The sequence below is a fragment of the Mytilus californianus genome, unplaced genomic scaffold (genome assembly GCF_021869535.1).
Source record: "Mytilus californianus isolate M0D057914Y unplaced genomic scaffold, xbMytCali1.0.p SCAF_2, whole genome shotgun sequence".
In the NCBI taxonomy this organism is placed as follows: Eukaryota; Metazoa; Mollusca; class Bivalvia; order Mytilida; family Mytilidae; genus Mytilus; species Mytilus californianus.
The window spans coordinates 47749155-47770404 of record NW_026262668.1 but is presented as its reverse complement, the minus strand read 5'-3'; the positions used below and the strand labels follow the sequence as shown (position 1 = coordinate 47770404).

The 21250-nt window shown below is 32.7% G+C and overlaps 1 protein-coding gene and 6 non-coding genes across 7 annotated transcripts; all 7 read right to left on the bottom strand.

Moving 5' to 3' along the window:
• Positions 1-4057: 4057 nt before the first annotated feature.
• Positions 4058-21038, bottom strand: LOC127728978 (60S ribosomal protein L7a-like). The gene is made up of 7 exons (XM_052236556.1): positions 21030-21038; positions 20084-20204; positions 17015-17164; positions 15990-16210; positions 12807-12937; positions 10564-10633; positions 4058-4203 (listed from the first exon to the last, which is right to left on the bottom strand). Exons 1-7 carry the CDS (start codon positions 21036-21038, stop codon positions 4099-4101), a joined length of 807 nt encoding a protein of 268 aa, XP_052092516.1. The 3' UTR covers positions 4058-4098.
• LOC127731266 (small nucleolar RNA SNORD36) lies at positions 10913-10988 on the bottom strand. Its single transcript, XR_007995590.1, has one exon. It is a non-coding gene; the product is annotated as a small nucleolar RNA SNORD36 (small nucleolar RNA).
• LOC127731268 (small nucleolar RNA SNORD36) lies at positions 11376-11450 on the bottom strand. The gene has a single exon (XR_007995592.1). It is a non-coding gene; the product is annotated as a small nucleolar RNA SNORD36 (small nucleolar RNA).
• LOC127731269 (small nucleolar RNA SNORD36) lies at positions 12064-12138 on the bottom strand. Its single transcript, XR_007995593.1, has one exon. It is a non-coding gene; the product is annotated as a small nucleolar RNA SNORD36 (small nucleolar RNA).
• LOC127731270 (small nucleolar RNA SNORD24) lies at positions 13059-13135 on the bottom strand. Its single transcript, XR_007995594.1, has one exon. It is a non-coding gene; the product is annotated as a small nucleolar RNA SNORD24 (small nucleolar RNA).
• Positions 15198-15273, bottom strand: LOC127731267 (small nucleolar RNA SNORD36). The gene has a single exon (XR_007995591.1). It is a non-coding gene; the product is annotated as a small nucleolar RNA SNORD36 (small nucleolar RNA).
• LOC127731271 (small nucleolar RNA SNORD24) lies at positions 16673-16750 on the bottom strand. Its single transcript, XR_007995595.1, has one exon. It is a non-coding gene; the product is annotated as a small nucleolar RNA SNORD24 (small nucleolar RNA).
• Positions 21039-21250: the final 212 nt, after the last annotated feature.

Here is a 21250-nt window from a genome sequence, read left to right as displayed (position 1 = left end):
TAGTTGACCTATTGCTTATAGTATCTGATAAACAAACCTAGCCATGAAAACTAAACATTGACATGAAAAGAAAGTCAGGGTCAGACAGAATGTACACCTTACAATCATTCCATACACAAACAAGAGGCTTTCACAGTGACAGCAAACCGAATTTTCCTGCAGAGGTCGAACCCAGTTGAGCAAGTATGGACACAACATATAAGCTTAAAACAGCTCTGAATTTGGATTGGGATTGAATATTTGACACAGCATAGGTTTGTGACACAAAATGAATGTAGTTAAAGAACTGAAAATTTGAAATTGGACATTTACCTATTATGGTCCGATATCCAAAATCTAAGTACATTGTTAGAATCGGCATATCAAAGAACCCCAAGAATTCAATTTTTGATGAAATACTTATTCATTAAATAATTTCTGTTCAAAGGACAATAACTCAAACTCAGCAAAAGACCAAATGACATAACGCTAAAATTGTGAAAATTAAACTTGACCTTCATTTAGTCACAAGAAACAACATATCTAAATTTGAAAAGATTTCGTCAATGCTTTTTCATGTAAATGAATAGACACTGTTTGGCAGCCGCCCGCCGTTCATCCCCAAATCAATAACCAATTTTTCTTTCAAATATCCGGTTAAAAATATGACCTATTGCTAATAGTATTTGAAAAACAGATGACAATGAAAACTTAATCTAATCCAATGAATCATGAAAATGAGATCAAGGACAATGCACATATGACAGTCGGAAACTTTTAAACTTAAGGCATCTGCATACAAAGTATGATGCATCCAAGTCTTCTACTGTATGATATATATAGCTTTCATAAAATTATTTAGGCCATGGCCAAAATTTAATTACCTATGTCTCGCATTCTCCAACAAAAATTAGATTCCAGACACCCTAAGACTATTCACACAAACATTGGTTGAAATAGGTTCAGTAGTTTCAGAGATGTTTGAAAAATTAATAGGACGGAGGAAGTCAAATATCATTTAAGGTCAATAACTTTATCCATGGTTTCAGTCATATTGGCCTTTTAGTAGAAACTGTATTGCTGAAATTTTTGCTGTTTACAATTTCTCCCTACAAATATATCTATAATACATATTTCCAAATAAAAGGCAAATAGCACTTAAAATTTCTTGAAGTGAAAAAATGTCATTCAAGCCAAATAACTCTCCATATATTTATTTAGTTTTTATATTTAGACGTATGTTGACTTACCAGAAGGAAAACTATATACTAGATATTATTTCCCCCAAATTGGTTTAGTGCATGTGTCACACATTAGAAAATTTAACAAGTAGATTCAATTCAAATAAATGTGGATAGTGCATGTGTCACACATTAGAAAATTTAACAAGTAGATTCAATTCAAATAAATGTGGATAGTGTCCACATGTGGACACAGATGATGCCCCAGCTTGCATATCATATAGTTATAAAGGGACATCACTGAAGAACGATAAAAGTGACGCTAGCCAAATTTGAACTTGATCTCGAGTTTTGTGGTAATAAGCATTGTGTGTAAGTCTCATAACATTTGGTTGAGGCTAACTTAAGTAGAGAACAGAAACTAAAAATTCAGCAATTTTTCTATTTGAAAACACGCATAACTTGTAGAACGGTTGTGTACAAGTTTTATAACATTTGGTTGAGACAAACTAAAGTTAGAGAACGGAAACGATAAATTCTGCAATTTTTGTTTATAAAGGGACATAACTCAAGAATGGTAAAAGTGTCGCCACCAAATTTCGTACTTAATCTGTATTATGTAGTAATAAGCAGTGTACAAGTTTCATAAAATTTGGTTGAGGCAAACAAATGTTAGAAAACTTTGTACTTGATCTTAAGTTTCGAGGTAATGAATATTGTGTATAGGTTTCATGATGTTTGGTTGGGGCAAACTTAAGTTACAGAATGGAAACTAAAAATTTTGCAATCTTTCGATTTATAGAGGGGCATAACTCTTGTTGTACTGTTAAACCACTGTCACAGGTTAGAGGGAGGGTTGGGATCCCTCTAACATGTTTAACTCTGCCACATATGTATGTGCCTGTCCCAAGTCAGCAGCCTGTAATTCAGTGGTTGTCGTTTGTTTATGTGTTACATATTTGTTTTTCGTTCATTTTTTGTACATAAATTAGGCCGTTAGTTTTCTCGTTTGAATTGTTTTACATTGTCATTTTGGGGCTTTGCTCATTGTTGAAGGCCATACTGTAACCTATAGTTGTTAATTTCTGTGTCATTTTGTCTCTTGTGGAGAGTTATCTCATTGGCAATCATACCACATCTTCTTTTTTATAATAACTCAATAATGGTTAAAGTGACACTATCCAAATTCAACTTGATCTGTGTTTTATCAGTGGAAGTCAAAATTAAACATTGCATTGTTTAAAGCATTGATTGTAGTTGATTCAACTATAATCATGGACAAAGGAAGATAACTCCAATTTAAAAAAAATCTTGATACTGTAAATTCTGAAATTATTGCGATGTTTTTATTATTGCGAAAAATGTGACAGGGTTATAATCGCAATAATTTAAACTCGCATTTTGAAATTTTTTATATGAATTAAACAGGATTTTTCTCAATATCGCAAAAATTTAAATCGCATTTTAGTCTAAAATGACAAAATCGCAATAATAAATGCACGCAATAATTTCTGAATTTACAGTATTCAAAAGAAAATAAAAATTTTGTAATTTTTCCATTTAACAGGGGATAACTCTAGAACGGTTAAAGTGACACCACCAAAATTCAAACTTCATCTGTTTTGTGGTAATAAGCATTGTGTATAAGTGTCATAACATTTAGTTGAGGGAAACTTGTTAGAGAACGGAAACTAAAAATTTTGCAATTTTTCCATTTATAAAGGGGCATAACTCTAGAACAGTTATAGTGATGCCACCAAAATTCAAACCTGATCTGTGTTTTGTGGTAATAAGCATTGTGTATAAACATTTGGTTGAGGCAAACTTAAGTTAGAGAACAGAAACCAATTTTGGGATGTACATACGTACAGACGGACAAGGGTAAAACTTAATGCCCCCACCGCTACGTCGGGGCAAAAAATGAATTCTTAGAAGGGATCTATTCCACAAGGATAAGGGCAACCTTCCCACATCTCCACTTCGCTCTTTGGTTAAATTGACATGGAATCTCTTAAGATAGGGGTGAACCTCTGCCCTATTTAGTTTTTCAGGTACATGGTCTAATCTGCATTGCCAGAGGACTATAGTTTTGCATTCAGTATTTCAATCTATCCATCAGTCCTTTCTGGTTTATTTTTTAATTTTGATCAAGTGTTCAGAGGTTTGGGGAAATAGCGTAAGATACATAGAACCCCGTCAATTTTTTTCAAAAGGTTCATGATTTTTGCCCTAACCTGAAAACACAAGAGTTTATCATCCCATCAGTCATTCCTACTTCTCTTTGTTTTCTTTTTTAATTCAGACTGGAGATCAGAGGTGAAAAAGGGGTTGGAATTTTTTGGGGGAACCACTGCGCTTTTGTTTTAAGTTAGATGGATTTGCTTCTTAAGTTCCCCAACCTGCAATGCCAATGGAGACTTTAGGTTGCACTGTCAGTTCATCACACTTTAGTTTCACTAATCAAACTAATTTCAACCAGATCTCTACTAGCATTTTGAGCTAAACCTAATGCTGGAGGAGATGAAGACACCTGGAAAACTTAAGAATTTGCGTTACCTTTATTATCAAAAGGGAATACAATAGCACATGTTATGCCAATGAGACAACATTCCACCAGAAACCAAATTGCATAGATGTCAGGATGCCTGTGGTAAGCTTATTAACATGTTGCAAGAAATATTCTAAAATCATAAGATGCCAAAATATATCTTTTCTTTGAAGATGTAACAGAGAGTCAGGTCATTTTTACTGACCTTTCCCCAAAGCCAATGATCATGCAATTTGGCAAGTAATGGTATAAAACACCTATAATTTATAATACTTTCACTGGTGCAAGGCCTTAAACTATCAAACATATATATATATATATATATATATATATTAAGCAAAGGACAACATTCTCTTCAGCCATAATTTATTAATAATGTCTATGGATCTCTCAACCCATTTTCTGTGCCAGTTCTTTAGCTCTAATCTTCTCCTGCTTGGTGATACGAGCCTGTGACTTGTTACCCATGACACCACCACCCCAGTGTTTTCGTATCTGAAAATACAAAATATACATATTTCATATTTACCCACATATAAAGGCTAAAAATTCAAATATTTGTAATCCTTAATATTTTTCTGCTTCACATGAGTGATGACAAGTTTATGAAAAAAGTGTCAATTACATCCCACGTAATGAATTTTTCATCTTGAAAGTAGGTTGTTTTTTTAAAGGTTTTATTGTACTTTCTTTTCCCAATCCAAGATGGAGGTAAAAACAGACTTCTATTCAGTATCAATATGACATGTACAGATAGAAAGGAAATTAATTACATGTATAAAATTCATTGATTACACAGATACTTCATATATTTTCAATATGGACTACTACTCAGACACATCCAAGGAATAGTAAAATCATGGTTACATCATTTCCTGTTAAAAGTATCCATCATTGTAGTCTGTCATGAAGTCCAGGCTTTTTTGAGGTTTTTTTTTTTTTAAAGAAAACACCTTCAAAATCAAAATCAAAATTAAGAAAAATCTTTTGATATTATTCAGAGCCCTTCAACTAGACCAGACGTATCTGATAAACAGATTGAAGACGAATCAAGCTAATTTTTTGGATACAAATAGCATAATTGGCACTTCCAAATTCTCAAAAAAGTGGCAGCAAAATGATTGATTTTTGGTTGCTTAACGTCCAGTGGCAAATATTTCATGCATGCCCAGGACGATGGGGCAGCAAGAATCTGTAAATGTAAATAAAAATAATAATTCCAATTTAGAGTTCATTTATCAAAACGTTGATTATGAAATATAGTTAAGGACTTAATATTACATGTTATATTAGACCCTAAATGTACATGAGACTATGACATTGCAAAATAAAATTAAATGTTTCTGTAAAAAGAAAAATAAGTTGGCGAAAAAAAAAACCCATTATTTTGGCAAATAAAGAAAATTGACCCAGCAGAAACTCTGTGGCTGATAAATATCTTACAAAATTAATTACATGTAGTTCAAATCATTGATTAGACAGATTTCAAGAAACTATATTATTATAGACATCTACTCAGACACATCCAAGGAATAGTAAAATCATGGTTACATCATTCCTGTTATAAGTATCCATCATTGTAGTCGAGTCACTCTTCCTGAAGTTTCAAGTCTTCGATTCTTAATTCAAATAATTTTACAGTTATTACTTTATGAAAGATTGATTATAAAAAGGGGTCAAAGCCTCAAATGTCTGTGTTGCAATATTTGTGACTAAACTTAGCTGAAAAATTACCAAGGTCCAAAGACTGGCAAATGAAAAAAGTTTCAGGGATTTGGGTTGAAAACTGTAGGAGTTAATTACACAAATTAGATACCTACTTTTCCCCAAGCACCCACCCATCGGCTGTCTCTAATTGTTTATTTGACTGTTTGCATACAAATTTTGATCAGTAATCACATTTGATTTAAGTTTGAAATCTCAACCATCACAAGTGGATGCATACCGTATTGAACGGGGTGTTGTGCTATATTTCAATCATTGATGTTGCATTTTATACAAAAATAAAATACGCTTTTTGGAAGGCTTATCCAATCAAAATTACAGAAACGCATGACACTTTTGAATTTTTTTATCTATCATCAATTTACACTTTTCAGACACAGCCAAGGAAGTATGAATCATGATTTATCATATTCCATTAAAACTTTATACATCACAAAAGTGTAAACATCGTTCAATTATATCTATCCAAACTGAATTTCTTTTACAGGAACTTGGAATGGTTATAACAAATTCTTTAGACAATATACGATAAAGTCTAACAACCATAATAACTGTTCAGGCCATAGATTAACGTCCTATATATGATATGCTATAATTTTCAGGTAAAATTTAACTGCAATCTATCAAACTATCACAAATATTTACACATTGTCACTAAAAAAGGGCAAAGCTAAAACCTGACCAATCTATCAAACTATCACAAATATTTACACATTGTCACTAAAAAAGCGCAAAGCTAAAACCTGACAGACAACTTTCCATGACATGTTCTAATGGTTTACCATCTGATAGGAAGATGATAATGTCTCATGTGGATGCCAAACCTAGGTTAAAATAAAGAGTTCTGACCATTCTGGACCTAGACATTTTTTTCTGGTAAATCCCTAAAGAAATTTACTTCTTTGATTTTGTTCCTATGCACTCGTTTGTTAAAGACTGAATATACCATTCTTGTAGAAAACCTCCTTTTCTTCATTCAAGAATTCAAAAATATCCCTTTTATATGGTCACCTTTTTTTGGTTTAGGGTACAGTATCCTATCACATTAACCCTATATTATCATGTTAACACTAATCAGACACAGCCAAGGAAGTATGAATCATGTTTGATCATTTTCCATTTATCATTATGCATCATATAAGTGTAAACAATCAATAAAATCTATACATATGTAAACTTGACATTTAATAAACATTTATGATCAGAAATTAGGTAGTTTTTTTAACCATGGACTTAATTGGTATATACTATACTACCTTTGAAAAAGTGAGAAGATATCAAAGGGCAATCAAATATCATCAGTCAAATAAGTCAACAAAGCACTACACAGAAAAGTAAAGATTGATAAAAACAAGTCAATAAAATTAATCAACAAATGACATGTTATCAAGGCTTTCCATTTTGGTTTAGAATTTTCATTGTTTCATTATTTCTCTGGATTGGTCAAAGTAAAAAATCAAAGTTGACATGAGTCTGCAATCAATTTCACATAAAATCTAAAGAGAAAAAAATACTCATTAGTCAATTTAAATTACATTTCAGTATAACTTCAGATCAATTTTTGTTGGAATATTTTTTGTGAATGGCGTCCCATGCCTGTAATCCATAATAAATAAAATGCTCCGCAGGGCGCAGCTTGATACGACCGCAGAGGTCGAACCCTGAACAGTTGGGGGAAGTATGGACACAACATTCAAGCTTGATACAGCTTTGGATTTGGATTGTGATTAAATATTTGACACAGCATAGGTTTCTAACACAGATTGAATGTGGTCTAAGAACTTAAAAATTTTAAATTGGACATTCACCTATTATGGTCCAATATCCAAAATCTAAATACATGGTTAGATTCAGCATATCAAAGAACCCCAAGAATTCAATTTTTGATGAAATCAAACAAAGTTTAATTTTGGACCCTTTTGACCTCAATGTGGACAAAGTTGATAACGGGGCCCAAAAATCAAAAATCTAAATACATGGTTAGACTCAGCATATCAAAGAACCCCATATATTCAATTTTTGTTGAAATCAAACAAAGTTTAATTTTGGACCCCGATTTGGACCAACTTGAAAACTGGGCCCATAATCAAAAATCTAAATACATGTTTGGATTCAGCATATCAAAGAACCCTAAGAATTCAATTTTTGTTAAAATCAAACTAAGTTTAATTTTGGACCCTTTGGACCTTAATGTAGACCAATTTGAAAACGGAACCAAAATTTAAGAATCTAAATACACGGTTAGATTCGGCATATCAAAGAACCCCAATAATTCAATTTTTGATGAAATCAAACAAAGTTTAATTTTGGACCCTTTTGACCTCAATGTGGACAAAGTTGATAACGGGGCCCAAAAATCAAAAATCTAAATACATGGTTAGATTCAGCATATCAAAGAACCCCATATATTCAATTTTTGTTGAAATCAAACAAAGTTTAATTTTGGATCCCGATTTGGACCAACTTGAAAACTGGGCCCATAATCAAAAATCTAAATACATGTTTAGATTCAGCATATCAAAGAACCCTAAGAATTCAATTTTTGTTAAAATCAAACTAAGTTTAATTTTGGACCCTTTGGACCTTAATGTAGACCAATTTGAAAACGGAACCAAAAATTAAGAATCTAAATACACGGTTAGATTCGGCATATCAAAGAACCCCAATAATTCAATTTTTGATGAAATCAAACAAAGTTTAATTTTGGACCCTTTTGACCTCAATGTGGACAAAGTTGATAACGGGGCCCAAAAATCAAAAATCTAAATACATGGTTAGATTCAGCATATCAAAGAACCCCATATATTCAATTTTTGTTGAAATCAAACAAAGTTTAATTTTGGACCCCGATTTGGACCAACTTGAAAACTGGGCCCATAATCAAAAATCTAAATACATGTTTAGATTCAGCATATCAAAGAACCCTAAGAATTCAATTTTTGTTAAAATCAAACTAAGTTTAATTTTGGACCCTTTGGACCTTAATGTAGACCAATTTGAAAACGGAACCAAAATTTAAGAATCTAAATACACAGTTAGATTCGGCATATCAAAGAACCCCAATAATTAAATTTTTGATGAAATCAAACAAAGTTTAATTTTGGACCCTTTGGACCTCAATGTGGACCAATTTAAAAACGGGGCCCAAAATCCAAAAACTAAATACACGGTTAGATTCAGCATATTAAAGAACCCCATGAAATCAAGAATAAAACCCCATTGAAATTGGTCAAGAAATAAGCAATTTATAGGAAGTATCTTCTTTTGCACAATCCTGTGCTATTAAATATTTCTTGCTATTGCGCAATACTGTACAATTGACAATTTCTTGCTATTGCGCAATATTGTGCTATTGGATATTTCTTGCTATTGCGCAATACTGTGCAATTGAAGATTTCTTGCTATTGCGCAATACTGTGCAATTGAAGATTTCTTGCTATTGTGCAATACTGTGCAATTGAAAATTTCTTGCTATTGCACAATACTTATTATATAATAATTTACACATCCTGTTTGGTGTGTATCTCCTACCATATCATTATTATTTGATTTTAAATATAAATCAGAAATAACCAACTTAAAATGGAAAATTTTAAAAGAAACAAAAAAGGAAAAAAAGAAAAAAAGGAAAAAAAAAATAAATCCCCCCCCAAAATTTTTTGAACCCCCATTATGATTCATCACCCCCAAACTCAATACCAGCCTTCCCTTTGTGGTATGGTACCTTGCAGTACAATTTCAGAGAGATCCATACACTTGAACACAAGTAATTGTCTGGAAACTAGAAAAAAATGTGTTTTTTGGCCCCTTTTTGGCCCCAAATTCCTAAACGTTTAGGGCAATTACCCCCAATCTCAAACCCAGCTTTCCCTTTGTGATATGGAACCTTGTAGTACAATTTCAGAAAGATCCATACACTTACACACAAGTTATTGTCATGAAACTAGAAAAATGCTTGTTTTTTGCCCCTTTTTTGGCCCCTAATTCCTAAAATTTGGAGGCAATTACCCCCAAAATCAATCCCAGCATTCCTTTAGTGATATGGAACCTTGTGGTACAATGTCAGAGAGATCCATACACTAACACACAAGTTATGTCTGGAAGTTACAAAAATGCTTATTTTTGGCTCCTAATTCCTTTACTGTTATTACCATAACCCCCAAAATCAATCCCAACCTTCCTTTTGTGGTATTGAACCTTGTGGTAAAATTTCATAAAGATCCATTCACTTAAACTAAAGTTAGAGTGCGAAAACCAAGTGTCTTCGGACGACGACGACGACGACGACGCCAACATCATACCAATATACGACCACAAAAATTTTTTTGCGGTCGTATAAAAATGAGAGTTAAAATCAGGGTTTACAAAAGCCTGGGTTTTAAGAGTATGGCCCATCCTGGTTATATTTTTAAAACCCTGATTGAAATAAGTCTTGTCCATCATCAGTTTACACTTCTCAGACACAGCCAAGGAAGTATGAATCATATTTTATCATATTCCATTAAAACTTTATACATCACAAAAGTGTAAACATCGTTCAAATCAATTACATCTATCCAAACTTATTTTTTATAAGACCTTAGAATGGTTATAACAAACTCTTTAGACAATATATGATAAAAGTCCAACAAAAAATTATTTTTTTCAAATACCTAAAACCCTTTTTTTATTCAATATTTTATGTTGCTCTGAAGCATATGTAGCTTATGTAAAGACTAAACACATCTGTTGTTTACGTTTGACACCAGGAGTTCATGTATGGCGTCCGGATCTTCAGATCCCAGAAGACTTTTTTAAATTTCTAACAATTTTTAGCCAAAATAATAATAAAAGTGGAACATATTGTTTAAGTTGCATTAGAAGGGAGATAACTTTAATGCATTTAAAGATTGACCTACTGCCGCAAATAATCATTCACCCTAGCTCCACACACCGTCACTAGGTTACCTCAATTGTGACAGGAAAATCCAAGTTTTATGTAGGCCAAGCTTAAAATACATAAGTCTTGATCAAAATAATGTCCAAGGTCTTCTAGGCTATACACAACTAATGGTTTATCAAAATGAATATGCATATTTCAGGAAAAATCAAAATCAAGACGTTTGACCATTCAAAAAACTTTTTTCTTACCTCTTCAGCTCTGTCATTGAAATTTGTCTTTACAGCTTCTACACACTTATTCAATTGTGATTTGTCCTCTCTGTAAAACATTTTACAATTGTTTTGAAAATAATTATAGAATCTCTCATATTGTTCAATAGTTAAATGCATTTTTAAAGTCATCAGTGGCGGATCCAGAATTTTTCATAAGTGGGGCCCACTGACTGCCTAAGAGGGAGGCCACTCCAGTCATGCTTCAGTGATTCCCTATATAATGAACCAATTTTTTCCCCAAAAAAGGGGGGGCCCAGGCCCCCTGAAAAACCCTCTAAATCCGCCTCTGGTCATCAATCTTTTAACAAATAATATGTAATTAATGCTAGCTCAGTTTTAAAAAGCTCGGATTTTAATCTTCATGACTTCTGTCAGGTGAAGAAATTCTTACATCATTGCTAACAGTAAAAATTCACAATTTATTCAGCATGTTAAAAACAGACCTATATTTTTCAGAAAGGTAAAGATAGAGCAAAACAGAACATCAACAAAAACAATCAACAATTGGTGGGTTAGACTTTTTAATTTTGGTTTTAAAGAGTCTCTGTTTTCTTACTACTCTGATTAAGTCAATTAAAGTAAAACTCTGAAGGTTGGTCAGTCTGGCCCTTATTCCAAAATCATATGGAAACATTCCCCAGACTTTTAAAAAGTCTTTCATTTAAATAATGTCAAAACATGAAAAACATTTTTACAATTGTTTTGAAAATAAATTTAAGAATCTTATGTTGGAAAATTATAATTGTAACTGCAATTATGAAATGGTCAGTTTTTTAATGTTATTATTGCTAGCTCAGTTTTAAAAAGCTCGGATTTAATCTTCATGACTTCTATCAGGTGAAGAAATTCTTACATCATTGCTAACAATAAAATAAATCATTTATGCAGCAGGATAAAGACAGATCAAATTATAAGGTTTTTTTTTCCATTCTCTCTGACCAACTATTTCAAAACCATACCATTAGAGGAAAGGTCATGGAACTGCAAAGAATTCTTAAATCCTTGCAAGTTTCCTTGGAATAAAATGTGGCATAATTCAAAGATTAACAATTATTGTACATCAATTGATACATGCGAAAACTTGGGGAAAATTTGATTTGTTTTTTGGTTTTTAACATCACTGTCAGGGACCGTGACTACCCAGAGAGAAAAACCAACCTTTGGCAGGAAATTGGACATGCCAGCTGCAGAGCTATATATCCGTTTAAGGCACCATCAGAAGTCGGCATCCTTTCTGTTAGTATTTTGGGGTAATTGTCAGTAGTGTCACTGGTGGGGGAATTGGGCATGTCCTCACCACCCCCCGGAAAAAATTTTGAAGACGATAAACAGTAAATGCACAATGTATATGATTCCTTGTACTTCTGCATGTTTAGGTCTTTCTTTATAGCTTGTGTATCATCTTTTCCGACGTGTTTCAAGGCAATAAATTCATTTCTATAGTCCTTATCTGCTTATCTGAGAAGATATATGATGCTGGCTCAGTTTTAAAAAGCTCGGTTTTGTTTCTTCATGAAAGTGTCAGGTGAAGAAATTCTCACATCATTGCCAGCAAGTGTTTTCCTAATTATTTCTGTTATCAAAACCTTAAAACTCATTACAATTTATTTGCAAATAAAAACACGGGTAAAGAAGAAAATATTGGCTGCCGTGTCAAGAGTTCTTGGAAAGTGGTGATCCAAAGGTTTTGTTTGACCACCAAATTTTTGCAAAGGGCTGATCCAATTTTGGTATTTTGCAATAGAAATAAAAGTGAAGATTTTTCTTCAAGGACCACAAGAGAAAAAAAGATTTTGAGAACTTGAATATAGAAGTACAGAGCTTGCTAGTTGCTAATAGATGCTTCAAAGACTTTCAAGCCATATTTTAATTTAGTAGGTATATGGTACATAGGCACTGAATTTAAGATTATACTTTTTAGTTTTTATGATGTAAAAGTTCAGATTATTTAACAGTATGCTACACATTGAATGTCACAACTGACAACCATAAAAATCTTGTTGTTTTGTGTTTGACATACTTGTTGAAGGTATCTTTCATATGAAATGCAAATAAAGGTTGTTAATTTTAACACACAAGCCACCTCTGTGATATATACTAATAGGTGAGGTTGTAACTGCTAACACAGATCTATGTTATACTTACAGGTTAACACTTGTAATAGCTACTAAATAATACTTACGGATTAACACTTGTAATAGCTACTATATAATACTTACGGGTTAACACTTGTAATAGCTAAAGATGTGCATGTTTTTCTGTGTACAACACGTCCAAGTCTTTGTTTGCCTTTAACAATACAGTATGGAACACCCATCTTTCTGCAGAGAGCTGGTAAAAAGATCACAATCTGAAAAGAGGAAAAACTGAACATGTCAACCTTCCAATGCAAGGAAATGTTTCTAAAATAATTATATTAATGAATATTGGATTCTTCAAAATTTGAGTGTCATTATCATTACAAAAATTCTGAATTCAGAGATCTAGGTGGTAGAATTTTTATCCATCAATTTACATCAGATAGCAAATATTTTTCTCATCATTATTCAGAATCATTAATGAAAATTTCTTAAGTTTTTTTCTTGAGCATAATTTCTTTTTCTTTATTCTACTACTGGTGAAAAGTTAGTTGCTTCCAAATGCCACATTTCTGATGTTCAAACTTTTCATTAATTATGGTTATTAGTTTTCAGATCCGTGTATGATTGGCAAGGGAGCCTAGTTGACTTGCAATATTTGTTGTGAAAATTACCAATTATAATTATGATTGACAGTACCAATTAATATGAATATTTCCTCAATTATCTTGTCAAGACCACAAAACTTGTGTATTAGATATTAACAGACTTAACTAGAGGCTCTAAAGAGCCTGTATCGCTCACCTTGGTCTATGTGCATATTCAACAAAGGACACTCTCCTACAGTGTTAATGAGAAAAGAATTCATGACAAAAATCTGTTTTGTTGATCTTATAATGCTGATCAATAATTCTGTCAAGTTTCTCTCTATCTTTTTTAATTTTTGTTCAAAACACAAAAGAGGATAAAAAAAATCTGCATTGAAGGGCAATCACTCTTATAAAGAGTGACAGTCTACTAACTATATCGGCAAAATTTGACTTGTTAGACCTTGCCTTGCTGATCATTTTTGTGATTAAGAGTTGTCTATTTATCAATTATAATTTTAATCATATAAGGCAAAACGAATGGTAAAAATGGTCAATAAAGGGCAATAAGGCGATAAGGAGTTGTCAGACGATTTCTTCCAGATACCTTAATAGTAGATCTTGTCTTGCTGATCATTTTTGCTTATTGAAGTTTCTATCTATCTATTATAATTTTTAAGATACAAGGCAAAAACACAAAAAATTGATAAAAATTGTCATCAAAGTACAACAACTCTAATAAGGAGTCGACTGATAATTTCGACAAGTAGACTTATTTGTAGAACTTGTCTTGCTGATCATTTTAGCAATTTAAAGTTTCTCTCTATCTATTATAGTTTTCAAGATAATAGGCAAAAATGAAAAAAAAGGTAAAATTTGTCATTTAATTATAAGGGCAACAACTCCTATAAGAAGTCATCTGACAGTTTTGACATATATGGACAATTGCTAGAGCTCAACATTCTGAACATTTCTGCTCCATCAGATTTTCTCTATTTATAACTGTTTTCAAAATAATAGACAAAACTTGCTTTTTACTCCCTATGTTCTATTTTTAGCCATGTCGGCCATCTTGGTTGGCAGTCAGTCATCGGACACATTTTTTAACTAGATACCCCAATGATGATTGTAGCCAAGTTTGGTTAAATTTGGCCCCGTAGTTTTAGAGGAGAAGATTTTTGTACAAGTTAACAGATGACAATGACTTGCGCCAAGTGATGAGAAAAGCTCACTTGGTCCGAAGAGCCAGGTGAGCTAAAAATATAAGGTTTTTTTTTATTAACAAACCCAGCTTTTAATCAAAATTCTGAATTCAGAGATCTAGGTGGTAGATTTGTTATGCATCAATTTGCATCAGATAGCAAATATGGTCCTCATCATTATCACAAAATTTTGATTGAAAATCTCCAAGCTAAGGCAGATGGAGAGATCTACCAACTATTTTAGTTGCAAATAATTGGTATAGATTTTTACTGAAATTTAATGCAGAAATTTATTTGTGAGATTTTTCATTTGAATGATTTTTTTATTTTACCTTCTGTTATTCAAATGAGGGTTTGCAAGACGAGAATTATATTAAATTGAACTCTAACTGACATCATGCCCCAAAATTTTTTAAGTGCGAGAGGATTCTACCGATATTAAAATCTTATTCCCCAATTTCACAAAAACATGTAGCACTGCATCAGTTATTTTAACACAATTGCAATTACTTTTCACATGTGGCAGGAATTGCATTTCAATTATTCATTATTTAATATCCACCACAAAAACAACAGTTCTGCATAAAACTAAAAATGTATGACAATGGAAATATGCTTTGAAATCACTATGGATTCTTCCTTTGTTAAGAAGTAAATATTTTATTTTCATAACAAATTTGTATAGCAAGGGGTTAACAAATTGTGCTTTTTTAAATAAGTTTTATATTTTAATCATCTGTTAGATAGCTCAGATTTAAAAAGCTCGATATGTTGATCCACATAGTGTATTCAGGTGAAGAAATTCAAACATCACTGCTATCGAACAGACTTTAATATTTCTAGTTGGTTTCTTTATTATTAATTTTTCTGCACAGTATCTCAAGATTCTGATTTAAGGCATACAAACCTCATGATGTTGCATTTGTGAATACAGTCATTCTAGCCACAAGGTAGAAAGATATCATATACCTTTGATTACACTTTCATATTTCAATTAGAGATGTTTTCTAAGTCATCTCAAAAGATTGGCCAGCAGTACATTTTTTTCTCTCTCTCCCTTATATTCAATGTTACCAATTGACTGATTTTTATAGTTTGTTCTTATGTTGCTATTACACCACTGTCCCAGGTTAGGGGAGGGTTGAACACTCACAAACATGTTTAACCCCGCCACATTCTTTATGTGCCTGTCCCAAGTCAGGAGTCTGTAGTTCAGTAGTTGTCGTTGGTTCATGTCTGTCATATCTGTTTTTCGTACACTGTTTTGTTATAAATTAGGCCTTAGTTTTCTCAATTGAATTGTTTCATATTTTTATGTCGGGCCTTTTATAGCCGACCATACGGTATGGGTTTTTCTCATTGTTGAAGGCCGTACGATTGCCTATAACTGCTAACATCCACTTCATTTGAACTTTGATGGATAGTTGTCTCATTGGCAATCATACCACATCTCCTTATTTTTATCTTATTAAACTTAATTTTTACATGTTTCTTGAATTTTTAACCAAGAAAAATATTTTTGTTTATCTATTTACTTCAAGTGGTTCAACATCATGAGCGATGATAACAAGCTGTGCTTTCTTCTGTTCTACCAGATTGGTCACGGTGTTGATACCAGATCTTACAACTGGTGGTCTTTTTGTTGGTTTGTCGTCTTTCCCATCAGCACGTTCTTCAGCACGAGCTTTCAGACGCTGTCTTTTCTGCTGTTTTGTTTCAGGCTTGTATTTTTCTAACAGCCTGAATACTTGGGTGGCTAAAATATTATAAACATGCATATATACATATACTCCATATATCCTTTTATTCTTGTTTGATTTTTGTTCAAATTTCACTGTGTTGTATTCAGTTAAAGCAACATACATGATATTTCAGTTTTCAAGTAAAGCACATAAAAATAAATGGGGAATGTGTCCATGGGACACAGATGATGCCCCTGCTTGTATATAACTTTATAAAGGGACATAACTCAATAACAGTAAAAGTGACACTTCCCAAATTTGTACTTGATCTTAGTTTTGTGGTAATAAGCATTGTGTATAAGTTTCATAACATTTGGATGAGGTGAACTAAAGTTGGAGAACGGAAACCAATTTCGGGATGTTCTGCTGTACAGGGGTAAAACTTAATGCCCCCGCCGTAAATGCCCCCTCTGCTCAACGGGGGCATAAATATTAATATATATTCATAATTCAAAATGGTAGTGAAGACATTTCCAGAACTCAGAGATCTAGGTGGTAGATTTTTTTGTATCATTTTGCTCTCAAATAGCAAATATTGTTTATCATCATGGTTCAAATGCTTCTTGTAAATGCCATTCTAACTTGTACATACGCTCAAACAACTTTTTTATGCTTTTATGACCGTTTGTAATTTCCAGTGCAATTTTGAGCAAAGTTACCATGAAAAATGATTCATGTGCAAACACACACCGACGGAAAACATAATGCCACATTCGCAAGGTGGGCACAAAAATTTAGTTATGTTTGATTTGGACAGGTCGAAAAAAACAAGTTACTGCCTATTTTATATTCAGACAATTTCTAATATAATGAGTTACCTGTCTGTCTATCAAGTGCTTGTCTAAACTGGTTGATTGGTGGTGGAACCTTCAATCTCCTCAGTAACACAGCCTTCTGTCGCTGGAGTCGTATATACTTAGGCCATCTGACAAAACGGCTGAGATCCCTCTTAGGCTGAATATCTTGGCCTGTAATTAAAATAGACATCCCCTTAGAAAATCAGAAGTTTTCAGTCCTTGCATCTTTATAGAGCATAGAAACAGCAAGTCAAAGTTATTTGAAGTATTTTAACACAAAAGTGTGCATACAACACTCACTTGTTCTTCTCATATATGTTATGATGGTATGATACTAAACCCCTAACGGGAAGGATTGTGCCTGATATTCATATGATGAAGACATAATCTTTCAATCAGTTTAATTGAAGTCTGGAGCTGGCATGACAGTTAACTGCTAGTAGTCTGTTATTATTTATGTATTATTGTCATTTTGTTAATTTTCTTTGGTTACATCTTCTGACATCAGACTCGGACTTCTCTTGAACTGAATTTTAATGTGCGTATTGTTATGCGTTTACTTTTCTACATTGGCTAGAGGTATAGGGGGAGGGTTGAGATCTCATAAACATGTTTAACCCAGCCGCATTTTTGCGCCTGTCCCAAGTCAGGAGCCTCTAGCCTTTGTTAGTCTTGTATTATTTTTAATTTTAGTTTCTTGTGTACAATTTTGAGTTTAGTATGGCGTTCATTATCACTGAACTAGTATATATATTTGTTTAGGGGCCAGCTGAAGGACGCCTCCGGGTGCAGGAATTTCTCACTGCATTGAAGACTTGTTGGTGACCTTCTGCTGTTGTCTGTTCTATGGTCGGGTTGTTGTCTCTTTGACACATTCCCCATTTCCATTCTCAATTTTATACAACACTACAGCAAATTAATGCCCTACAAATAGTTTTATGTTGAGAAATGTAATTCAGAATAAATTGGGAGTGTGTCCAGGAGACACAGATGATGCCCCTGCTTGCATACAACTTTATAAAGAGACTTAACTCAAGAACAGTAAAAGTGAGCAACCAAAATTCGTATTTGATCTGACCTTTGTGGTAATAAGCATTGTGAATAAGTTTCATTACATTTGGTTGAGGAGAACTAGTTAGAGAATGGAAGTGACAAAATTCAGCAATGTCACCATTTGTAAAGGGGCATAACTCTAGAAAGGTAAAAGTGACGTCACCCAAATTCAAACTTGATCAAACTTTTGTGGTAATAAGCATTGTGTTTAAGTTTCATAACATTTGGTTGAGGCAAACTAAAGTTGCAGAATGGAAACCAATTTTAGGACGTACAACAGAGTAAAACTTAATGCCACCTCCGCTACGACAGGGGCATAAAAATACTAATAATGTGACAATAAAAACTTCCATACTTTTGCCATTACTTTTTTTAGATAGCTTGTAGCTAGTACTGTGGTTCATTAAAATCAATTTGGTTTCAGTTTTGTTAATAGAAAATTAAATTTAATTCAATTTTTTTAGTACTAATACATGTATAGATATTCTTAAGCAACACATGAAATGCACCAGCTGTTTGCAGACATAATCTTTCTTCATTTTCAGGTTTTTACTGATATTTATATAAAAGTTAAAGAAGAAAAAATCAGTTTCTACATGAAATTAATTTAAAGCTCATCTTCCTCTTAAGCACCACTACCACCATTTTTCTGCTAAAATGATGAAAATTCTGTCATAGATTTTTAAAATTTTCAGAATATCTTGGGTAAAAATGTAAGTAAATAAATTGCTTCCCCGAGAGCAGCAGGATACGACCGCAGAGGTCCAACCCTGAACAGTTGGGGCAAAAATGAACACAATATTCACACTTGATACAGGTGTGAATTTGGATTGTAATTAAATATTTGACACATAATAGGTTTCTGACACAGAATAACTGTAGTCAAAGAACTTAGAATTGGTTATATGATTTGAATTTATATTCAATTTTTTACTTTTGTGCAATACACTATGCTGTGGCGAATTAACCCCCCCCCCCCCCAAAATTTTTTTTTTACAAAAAAAAAAAATTGAATTAATTCTTTTTAATTTCTGAAATCTGAAATGAGAAAAAATTGCCCCCCCCCCCCCCTCTCCCCCATTTTTTTTTCACCTCTCCCCTCCCCCTCTTTTTCCAAAAAAAATAATCCTTTCCCTATAAGATATGGTCATAATCTCAATTCAAATTTCCAATGGAGTTTGCAACCATAATTACCCATTTAAATACATCATAAAAGTCTTTAAATAGAAAATGACATACATAATCATGGCTTAAATTAATATTCCTTAATAGTAACTTCTAAAAATAAATTGACAGCTAATCATCTCAAGGCAACACAACATTTCTTTATACATATTTTAAAAGCTTGTAAGGGAGCTAATCAAAACGTTGTGTTTGGATTACCTCCCTTACACTGCTTTTAAATTGTCTTAAGTAATTGTCCATTAACCAGGAAACCCTGGTTTTCCCCCCTTTTTTGCCCCTTATTCCTAAACGGTTTGAGCCATAACCCCCCAAAGCAAATCTTAACCATCCCTTTGTGGTATGGAAACTTGTGGTATAATTTCAGAGAGATCCATACACCGTTCCACAAGTAATTGTCTGGAAACTAGAAAAATGCTTATTTGGGCCCCTTATTGGCCCCTAATTCCTAAACTGTTAGGACTATAACCCCCAAAAATCAATCCCAACCTTCCTTTTGTGGTTATAAACCTTGTGTTTTAATTTCATTAATTTACATTTACTAAAGTTATTGTCCGGAAACCAAATGTCTTCAGATGACGCTGACGATGTGATACCAATATACGACCACAAAATTTTTTGCGGTCGTATAAAAACAGAACACACAACTATCCTTTTATTATTTTTAATTTAAATATTCTCAAATTTTCTCACAACTTAAAAACATTTTCTATTGTTTTTAAAGGATTTTTTTTTTTTTCAAATAATGAGAATTCTTACCAATCCCATAATAAGTTTAAATAGGCAGTCAATTTTTTAACAAATAAATTTACATGGAGGTTTGTAACTTTTGTTGTTCAGTATATGTAAACTTACCAATGCCAAAGTTTCTTGGTCTTTTTTCTATCAGGGGGTTGACAGTCTTTTTGGTTTCTATGGCCTTCTTGATTACAGAAGGGGCAGATGCCACCTTCTTCTTTTTCCCCTTTTTTATGGGCTACAAAAGAAATTATGGTAAATTTGACATCTTCTTTTGTAAAGTATCCCATGTCCAGATATATATAAAGGGTAAACTTGAGAACTAAATAACTCTGTTTACAACAATGAAATATCTATCTTTAAAACTGAATTTGAATCTGGTGTCCTTCAACTACTGTCAGTCAGGGGTACTACTTGTACAAGTAATTTTTATTTACTTAAAGAAGTAAATATTAATATACTTATATAAGTAAATTTGTAGGATACTCAAACAAGTGTATTTTATTTACTTGTATAGGTAAAAAAAAAATGGGCTTAGTTATGTCCCTAAACATTCAGATTTTTTTACTTATACAAGTAAAAAAGTCATCCTATCTTCTTTTCTTGAATTCTTAGGACTTCTTTGCTCTAATAGAATTTTTGATTCTGTCCTGTGCAGATGTCTTTACTAATCATTTAAGTGTAATTTCATGGACAATGAAAATCTCATTTGTCTGTTATCTTCAGAACACTGCTCATTTACAAGCCCCCAAGGGATAATTTTTGAAGGCCTTGCGCAAATACATCTTTGCGCAATCAGTTTCTTTGTTGAATAAATGAGATGAAACATTGAACTCTAATAAAAAATTATGAGCTAACCTGAGAAAAATTGTTAAAGGCATGTTTTTACATCTCAAAACTTGAGAATTTTTGTGGGATTGTAAAAAAAAATTACTTATACAAGTAATTTCTGAGAAAATTAAGGGGAGATTATTCAAACATTATAATTAACTTATATAAGTATATTTTATTTACTTCTTCAAGTAAATAAAGATTACTTGTACAAGTAGTACCCCTGACCGACTGAATTCATTATTTTTCGTTGGATTACTTTTCATGGATTTCCTTGGTAGAGGTTAATTTTCGTGGATTTCTTTGGTAGAGGTTTATTTTCGTGGATTTCCTTAGTAGATTACTTTTCGTGGATTTCCTTGGTAGAGGTTAATTTTCGTGGATTTCTTTGGGCGAGGTTAATTTTTGTGGATTTCCTTGGTATAGGTTAATTTCGTGGATTTCCTTGGTAGA

Coding starts and splice junctions, on each gene's coding strand:
- LOC127728978 (XM_052236556.1), bottom strand. Junction 10,634..12,806: donor GCTATTACAAGTGTTAACCC/GTAAGTATTATA, acceptor AATGTTTTACAG/AGAGGACAAATCACAATTGA. Junction 4,204..10,563: donor TCAATGACAGAGCTGAAGAG/GTAAGAAAAAAG, acceptor TTGTATTTTCAG/ATACGAAAACACTGGGGTGG.